The sequence below is a fragment of the Strix uralensis genome, chromosome 3 (assembly GCF_047716275.1).
Source record: "Strix uralensis isolate ZFMK-TIS-50842 chromosome 3, bStrUra1, whole genome shotgun sequence".
Taxonomy (NCBI): Eukaryota; Metazoa; Chordata; class Aves; order Strigiformes; family Strigidae; genus Strix; species Strix uralensis.
In genome coordinates, this window is record NC_133974.1 from 130,327,407 (window position 1) to 130,336,463 (window position 9,057).

Consider the following 9,057-nt stretch of genomic DNA (forward strand, 5'->3'; position numbering starts at 1 on the left):
TGGCCAATGGCGGGCGAGAGGAGGAACGGCCCCGCGCGAGCAGGGAGGCGGGGCGCAGCAGCACTTCCGGGCTGCGCCAGGCCGCTTCCTGCCGTCGGGGAGTTAAAGGCGCAGGAGAGGGCGCGGAGCCGGGTCCTCCCTTCGCCTTCCTGGGGCGAGAGCCGAGGTGAGCGCCGGGAGGGCAGCGCCTTCCTCATCCGCAGCCTCTTTCTGCGTGAGGAAATGGGAGAGGAGCTTCAGGTACCCCGGTCCCTCCCGCCGCGCCGGCCCTCCTCAGGCGTCCGCCCTGTAAGGCCGCTGTGATGCGGGGTAGAGGGGAGATTGGCTTGGAACGTGTCGCGGCGTGACCGAGGGCGGTGGGGTCCCTGCCGCCGGCCCGCCCGGCAGAGGACGGGCCGCTTGGGCCGGGCCGCAGCAGCTCGATTCAGCGTCTCCTCAGCCGCTCGCAGCACGAGTGTGGCTGCCCCACGCGTGCCGGCCCGCTCTGGGACTTTGGAGTTTGCTTTACCTTGTGTGCCAAGTGGTGTGAAGCTGTGAAATCTCCACAGCATGATCAGGCCGGTTTAATAGGGCACGTTACTCCTGTCAGGTGAAGGAAGTCGGGCAGGTGTAGGAACACTTACTCTCCGAGTTGTACCTTTGCAGCTCTTTAAACCAAGTTATTTGATATAAAACCTGAGTATACACACCTTTTTTCCTATATTAGGTACCTCTTAACAATCCTGAGGGAAGTAGTCTTTTGCACATTCTTTTTAGATAAGGATAAATTGATTGTGTTGGTATTGATACTGTTACAGCCTCTGATGATCGAGGCATAGCTGCTGCTCTGGTTAAGGTAAAGTGATGTCAGAAGCATTGCAGCTTGTTTGGCCTGCAAGTTAAAAGCTCCATATTCTGTTAGGAGTTTAGTCATTGAATTTTATTAACTGGGGGGGGGGGGGGGGAAGATTTATTTTGAAACTGCTTTGTTTTAGACTTCAAATATTTATCATCTGAAGCAGTAAAATTTATAATTAGGTGAACATAAACTAGCAAAGCTTTAAGATTTAGCATGCTAAAGCTTGAAGCAAATGCAGCAATTAACATTTCGAGATCTCTGAATTGAGGTTATTTTTATAGGTTTTTTTGAAGTTCACAAAGACTTTCTTGTGTCATTTGGTGTTTTAATCATCTGCTGCACTGTAATTAAAGCTATTAACATCAGGTTCATCCATTCTGTGCTATTATTATAGAGTAAAAAAAAGGAGTTCTAGAATATATTTAAAATAATAAATTATCTTTATCTAGGTAGATGCCAGTTTGCAATGGGTCTTAAAACCATCTGGAAGGACTACAAAGTTCTGATTGTTATGATACCTAGCCTTGGGCTGGTGCACTGGGGCTGGTTTTATATCAAGTCCAGTCCTATTTTCCAAGTGAAGACAGAGGACTTTGTTCCAGAACCTGGGATTGTGGCATATGTGATGCGAAGGGATCACAAAAATAAAGAAAAATAGCATTTGTGCTATGTATTGTGGGTAAGTTGCCTAATTAGTTGTGTCTGTATGTTTGAGGCAGGAGCTGAGTCAATTAAATGAGAATTTTCTAAGAGATACAGTCTTGCTGTTCAAGCTTTAGTCTTCCAGAGTTTTATTCTTTTTTGTACAAGTTAATTTGGTAGTTACGTGGACCAAAAAAAATGCATCATACATCTTAAAAACTACTGCTAAATCCCATGTGATAGGATCAATTAAGTGATGATATTACAGGTCTTGAAAATATTTCAGAACAAACTCCAATAACTTCAAGACAACAGTCAAACTCTTGTGATTGACTGGTTCTGCAACAGTGCTCTTTCAAGTTCAAAACTGCCCAGAAATAATTGTGACTTTACATAGTAATAAATTCTGTGTTGTTAGTAGAGGTGGTAATTACAATAGAAAACAAACAAAATTAAGTATGAGAAGTCTAAATACTGTAGAGATTACCTGGAAATGTAAATAAATATCCCTTTAAGTTTTGAACTGTTTAAGAACTGAAGAAGACATAATTGTATGTTGGGCATCTTGAAGTAAGAAACTTTTCTTTCAGAGGCAGAGATTTTTTTGAAGTTGTATGAGCATTAAATAAAGCTTTTGTTTCTGAAGTGGTTGCCTGGGAAGCAGTGCTGATTGTTCTCCAGTAAAAACAGGTTAACATCACTGTAGTCTTTAACACAATTCAGGGCAGTTTATAGTGGCCTGTTGTTTATAGACCTACAGGTAAAACAGTATATAAACTCATGGTCAGAATTGAAGTTGTTAACAAACATGTATAATTTGCGTGCTATATGCTTGTATATATCATATTAATAGTTTTTTTCAGTTAAAAAGCATTATAGCATATACAGGTCAATGTATGAGGTTCAACAAGGCTCGGGGGGGGTTCCGCACTTGGGTCACAACAACCCCCTGCAGTGCTACAGGCTTGGGGAAGAGAGGCTGGAAAGCTGCCTGGCAAAAAAGAACCTGGGGGTGTTGGTACACAGCCAGTTGAACATGAGCCAGCAGTGTGCTCAAGTGGCCAAGAAGGCCAAGAGCATCCTGGCTTGTATCAGAAATAGTGTGGCCAGCAGGGACAGGGAAGGGATCATCCCCCTGTACTTGGCACTGGTGAGGCTGCATCTTGATTACTGGGTTCAGTTTTGGGCCCCTCACTACAAAAAGGACATTGAGGTGCTGGAGCTTGTCCAAAGAAGGGCAATGAAGCTGGTGCAGGGTCTGGAGCACAGGTCTGATGGGGAGCGGCTGAGGGATCTGGAGGGGTTTAGTCTGGAGGAGACTGAGGGGAGACCTCATCGCCTTCTACAACTCCCTGAAAGGAGGTTGTGGCAAGGTGGGTGTTCATCTCTTTTTTTTTTTCTTTTTTTTTTTTCCCCAAGGAACAAGTGATAGTACAAGAGGAAACAACCTCAGGTTGTGCCAGGGGAGGTTTAGACTGGACATTAGGAAAAATTTTTTCACCGAAAGGGTTGTCAAGCATTGGAACAGGCTGCCCAGGGCAGTGGTGGAGTCACCATCCCTGGAGGTATTTAAAAGACCTGTAGCTGCGATGCTTAGGGACACGGTTTAGTGATGGACTTGGCAGTGTTAGGTTAACGGCTAGACTCGATCTTAAAGGCCTTTTCCAACCTAAGTGATTCTGTGATTCAGTATTAGTCATTATGTGAGTTTCTTGTGAAAAATAAAATAGCGGTTCAAGCTGTGCAATATTGTCATAAGATTATCCTAATACCTTTCTGTTTTTAATTGTAGGTATAACTAGCTTCGAAGCTTTTCATCTGTGGGTGTTGCCAGAGGAAGAGATGAGGAAAGCTAGCTGGAGCAGAAAGAACTTTCTCCTTGTGGCAGGACTGTCACTTATAGGTGTCCATTTTGGAAGCATGCTTGTAAACTTTGTTGCTAAAAAATCTGTTCGATCACATTCAGAAGCTACAAAAGATCGTCATGAATGAAATAGCTTATGGTTGTCATTATGTAACAATTTCACAGTAGGATTTAAGCTTCATTTTAAGAGAGATCATGAGCAGTCACAGGAGTGTTGTTATCATACCATATGTACTGCTTCACATTTAAAATAATAATCCTTAGCTGCAAAGAATTTAAATGTACTACTTCAAATTTTAAAAGTGCTATGAATTATAGATCCAAGTAAAAAAATCTGTTTTGTTGGCCAGAATTAAAATCTTACTTTGAAAATGTCTCGTCTTGAAGCTAAAAAGCCTCCATTATTTATTAGTGAACCTTTAAGTAAAGACGTAGTTAGTCAGTCACTGTCTCTGCTGAGTGGAATATTAAAATCTTGCTATGGTCCTGCTGGTAGACTCAAACAGCTCCACAACGGTGTGGGAGGCTACGTTTGTACAACCTCACAATCTTCAGCTATACTCAGTCGTCTTTCTGTCAGTCATCCTGTGTTAAGTGTTTTGACGGCCTCTGTACAGAACCATATATCCCGCTTCAGTGACTGTGGCTTATTTACTGCCATTCTTTGCTGTAGCTTGATCGAAAACTTTAAAAGCCTGAATGTTGCATCTTGCACTGTCATTAAAATAAGCAAGCATCTTCTGGGTTTGTGTATGGACTACCTCAAATCTGAGGCCTGTGGCTGCCGAGTAGCCGTAGATTTTAGCAGTGTTGAGACTCTTCTTTGTTTGGTACGTAGCGTATTAACAAGTAAACCTGCTTGCATGCTTAATAAATCAGAAGTGGATCATCTCACCACGCTGATTTTAAAGGCTTTTATGTTTACTGTTCCATGTCATGTTGAGACTGATGCTGTTTTAGGAAAGTGTATAATAGTACCTGTGAAAGGTGGAAGAGTTGCAGATTCTACGGTTCTTCCTGGACTACTGATAGAAACACCAGAAATTAAATTGACAAAACCACTTACTGTCAAAAGAACTTGTTCCAACATGATCAAGATAGCACTTTTCTGTGTGTCCATGTCAGGAGACTGCTTCAACCACGAAGAAGGAACTATAACAGTCCATCACGGAATTTCTCTAGAAATGTCAGAGCTGGATCAGTTGCTTAATGTAGGAAAGCAGCTGGTTAATGATGAGGTCGGCCTTGTAGTGTGCCAGAAAGTTATCCATCCATTCTTGAAGCAGTATCTGAAAGAGAACCATGTCATCGCTGTGGACAGAGCTGGGCTCTCTCTGATGGAACCCCTGAGTCGGATGACAGGTAACAAGCAAGTTTTCTGTACTAGACAGTTGTGCTCAACATTCATCTCATAATGAAAACCGATCTAGGTTGGTGTCATTGCAAAGTAAGGATTCTTTTATTTCTGTCTGTATCCTACCTCAGCAGCTGAGCAAGAGTTGGTCTTTTCTAGTCTAAAAACGACTTTTTTTTTTTTAAGGTGAGATTGGTCTTTTGCAAGCTCTAATGATGACATACTGCACATGTGATTACTGATAGCTGCATGAGGAATATCCAGTTAGAGCAACTGTTTGCAAATGTAGATTATTTTCAAACTCTAAGGAAGAAAACAATTACTTTTTTATTTGTAAACTATCACTGAGTTTTGCACTTTGAAAAAATGTTGGTTTCTGTTTGTAGTTTTCTGTATAGATTGAAAAGCTAGGTATTAAAGAATATATGTATAATTTAAAAAGCCAAGAGGAAAGAAGTTCATGCTTTATGAAATGCGATAGCTGTTTTGATGACAGTAATACGTACTGTTCTCTGCTTTTCTTAATTGGACAGGTTCAAAGCCTATAGCTTCCATACATTTGTTGTCTCCTAGTTGTTACGGCAATTTGAAAGATGTGTGCCTTGAGAGTTTTGCCTCAAAACATTTTGTGCATCTAATTCCTAAGGACACAGTTATCTGCAGCTTGATACTCTGTAACAGAAATGAAACAGCATGGGATGAATTGAAGGTAGGCAAATTTTCTTGGAATCTTTCTTGAAAAGTCAAGTTTTTAATGGAAAAAAAGTAATGAGAAATACAGATACAATAAGTTTAGAAAACTGATTTTTCAGTACATAAATGGAGTTTAGTTAGAGTTTAGGTATACAATTTCAAGAAAGCAATTCAGAAACACTCGTTTCCAGAATTTCAAAATCCTTGTGCTCATGTTCATTTAATGCCCCTGTTTTAATACGAGAAGTTGTTTAGAGGCAGAAGCATTTTTTTGCCTGTTCTTGAGGCCAGTGCTGGATAAACATTTTCATGCTCATTACTTGGTTTATAAGAGCATAAAGAAAAAATTACCCAGCAAAAGGCCAGCAGCAATACCTGCAATGGTAGTCAAGCATAGCTTTTCATTGAATAGTTGCCCTAGAAATGTCATTGATACTGATTGACTTTTTATATATAACTGTGTTTTGCAAGAAGGAGGAATAAAATACAGCTTTTTTATTTCTGCTTTTCCATACTGAGTGTGGACAAATAAAGACAATTTCTTAAGTGAATATGGTTTTGGAAACCACTCAGCAGGTTTATATCCAGATGTAATTCAAGTTTATGAAGTCTGTAACAGAAACTACTGAAACTTTTACTCTGGTAGTTTTTTCAGTGGAGGCAAAACCTATTAATCATGGTATGTCTAATGACAAATTCCTATGGTTTTCAGCGTGCCTGTGAAACTGCAGAGCATGTGTTACAGTTAACAATCAAGGAACCTTTGGCATTATTAGGAGGTGGCTGTACAGAAACTCACCTGGCTTCATATGTAAGGCACAAGGTATGTAAGACATAAGGGCTTTTAAAGCTGCTTAATACACTTGGGAAACAAGAATTTATGTAGAATCACTACTGCAGTTAAAACACTTGTCTAGATTAATGTTGCGTTTTTGCTGTCTAACTACTAATATAAAACAAAAGGGTCTTTGAAGCTCTTAGTGCTAATTACATCTTTCAGACTTGTTAATACTGTATTTGTACTTGTTAATCTTTAGGTATATATTATAGTAAGTGCTTCTATTTTAAGTGTTAAAATAAAAATGTGTAGAATTTTTATGTTGAAAGATAATTGTGCAGAACTCAGCTTTGACTTGTCTAGAAATCTTTCCTATTGTGGAATAATCATCACATAGACAACTTTTTTAGGACTGAACCATCTGTTTTAAAAAAAGCGAGAGTATGTTTGATTAAAATTATTTCTGTAAAACAGTGTTCTAACTTTCTGTTTTCCTGGTTTTGTTTTTTTTTTAGAGTGGTAGTCTGTCCACCAGCAGTCTTAACGATATAGATTGTTCTCGGGCACAATACCAGTTGGTTGCTGATGGTTTTTGCCGTTCCCTGGAGTCTGTAGCTTGCTCTCTGAATCATGATGATGGAGAAATTCTTACAGACATGGTTTATGGACACTGTTGGTTTGTTCCATCAGGTTTTCCCTCTGTCTCTAATTGGTCAGATTTAGTTTCAAAATGTGGCTGTAGGATTAATGGTAACACTGAGAATCTCAACTGGAGGCTTTTGCAAGGCCAGTTTGGCTCTCCTGTTATACAGAGCTGCCCTAAAGAGCCCTCGGTAAAGGTTGCCGACTTTCTGACACTGGACTGTTTTGCTGCAAAGTGTAGTGGCCTACAAGTAGCTCTGGAGACAGCTAATCTGATTTTGGATCTTTCGTATGTAATTGAAGATCAAAATTAGCTCTGATCTTATGTGAATTGTGTTGCACAACGAGATACTTAATTGAAAGCAGAGTAATATACAGTGTGTTAAGATAATTTAAATGGTTAGAATATAGACAACAGACAGGAATTTTCAATCAAAGTTTGCCACTAAGTACTCTTCTGATTGTTAATCTACTGTGCCCTCAAGCATTTTCAGATGTTTAACATTTTGTTAGGAACTGTTAAATGATCAGCCAAATATACAATGAATCATAGCAATATATGACTTAAGAGTAGTCAAATTAGTGTATTCAAAAGAGTGAATGACACTTTGATATTCCCTCTGCATTAAGCAGAGTTTTGGATGTTTGTTAGTTCTGTGGCATCTTCAGAGGAATGGGAAAAATGGATTCACTTGCTGAGAAAAACATATGTTACGGATTAGAATTTATGTAGGCTCAGCAAAAGCTTTACACATTCAAACAGAACTTTATCCCTGGTATTTTTAATTTTGTAGGTAAAAAAGGCTTTCCTTATCCACTTGAGCCACTTGTCTTCAAATTTTGTTCTGAAGATCTTGTCACCATATACAACTGTATACAGTGTCCATTTTTAAATGGCCAGAAGATTTTGGTTCATGTATGTAATTTATTTAGCAAATTACTATAAATCAGCCTGGAGATCTTAAGTTAGCATGTAGGTCAAAGATTTGAAAACAAATGGCGGACTGTGGAAAAAACTTCTGTAAAATGGACCTTGATTGTCTTCTGTGGAATACAGGACAGTTTATAAATAATGATATTTCTATCATTTCAGGAAAGCTGCAAGAAAGAATGTCCCACTTCCCATTCAATTAACTCTTTGACTGTGCATAGCTTCTCTTCTTTTAATGAAGTAAGGCTTTAAGCTGCTCAGGCTTGTTTTGATCTTTAAATAAGGCTGTAAACTGAATGATTGAAACTTTTTCTCATTTTCAGCTTGCATGCAAGATCAAAAGGGGTGTTACAGTTTCTTGCTTAAACTCATTTTCTTTGTCCCTTTTCTTCCTCTTTGTTTTCAGTCACAAGGGACAAATTGTTCATGACATGCTTTTCCAGAAAACATCCGAGTTGGTTATAGACTAGTCTGCTTATTTGTTTCCTGGTCTCTTTAAGTTTTTAATATATTTACTGAATATAAGCAGTGGAATTGTTTTGTATAACTCAGTTTTGAAATATGTAATTAAAAACAGATCTTTCCAGGCCTTTTGTACAAAGTCCTTTTCATTTTAAGACCATAAATAATCATTTTCTCACTAGAAAAAATGGAAAGTTATTTGAAGTTCTTTATCTTTTTATGACCTGAAATGATTGCTTCAGTGCTATAAGGCATCCTTTGGGAATTTGTGGAAGAATGTTACAAGGGTTGAGATGGAGGCTGTTCAAAGTTGGTTACTAAAAAGGCTCCTTTCATATCTTGATCCTCCTGTATAATGTGAACCATACGAAAACATCAGGAATAATGAAGCCAAATGATGTTGTATATCTTAAGGCACAGAAGAATCTTGGTAACACTTCATCTAATTATGAGTCTCTAACTCAGAGTGTTGAATTAGAGTATTTTACTTCCTATAATAGCAGCTTGTTATGCAGTACAGAAATGTGGAGTTTAGTGACTACAGCTGTGAAGCGAAAAATTAAAACAATATTTAAGTCGAAGTAGTTGCTAGTGTTCTTTTGTCTTGGTATCTGAACCTATAGGAGGTTCACAGACCCTATAAAACTGTGGTTAGCTCAGATTCTATTCATCTTCTCCCCCTCTGGTTTTAAGAAAATCACACATTAGGAAATTGTGAAAAAATTAAATTTAATTTTTGGTGAGTAGGTAAAAATTCATCTATACCTGAACCAAAGATGGTTTTGTATATAGATAGTTTTAATAACAATGAATTTTTGTCATCCAGTGTGAGTGGAAAGGATGAATAAGCAGC

General features: G+C 38.9%; 3 protein-coding genes across 5 annotated transcripts; all 3 read left to right on the forward strand.

Moving 5' to 3' along the window:
* The first annotated feature begins 60 nt into the window (after positions 1–60).
* LOC141941529 (uncharacterized) lies at positions 61–3,719 on the forward strand. Of its 3 annotated transcripts, none has more exons than XM_074864393.1 (3): positions 61–166; positions 1,288–1,517; positions 3,273–3,719. In XM_074864393.1, exon 2 carries the CDS (start codon positions 1,305–1,307, stop codon positions 1,494–1,496), a length of 192 nt encoding a protein of 63 aa, XP_074720494.1. In that variant the 5' UTR covers positions 61–166; positions 1,288–1,304; the 3' UTR covers positions 1,497–1,517; positions 3,273–3,719. The 3 variants fall into 3 exon arrangements, with proteins under 3 accessions (XP_074720494.1, XP_074720496.1, XP_074720495.1); XM_074864395.1 differs by having other exon boundaries at positions 84–166; positions 1,292–1,517; XM_074864394.1 differs by having other exon boundaries at positions 104–240.
* On the forward strand, positions 3,323–3,719 carry LOC141941530 (uncharacterized). The gene has a single exon (XM_074864396.1). The coding sequence runs from the start codon at positions 3,323–3,325 to the stop codon at positions 3,470–3,472; it is 150 nt and encodes a 49-aa protein (XP_074720497.1). The 3' UTR covers positions 3,473–3,719.
* Positions 3,716–8,329, forward strand: MKKS (MKKS centrosomal shuttling protein). Its single transcript, XM_074864392.1, has 4 exons — positions 3,716–4,706; positions 5,232–5,407; positions 6,104–6,214; positions 6,685–8,329. The coding sequence occupies exons 1-4, from the start codon at positions 3,716–3,718 to the stop codon at positions 7,123–7,125; spliced, it is 1,719 nt and encodes a 572-aa protein (XP_074720493.1). The 3' UTR covers positions 7,126–8,329.
* Positions 8,330–9,057: the final 728 nt, after the last annotated feature.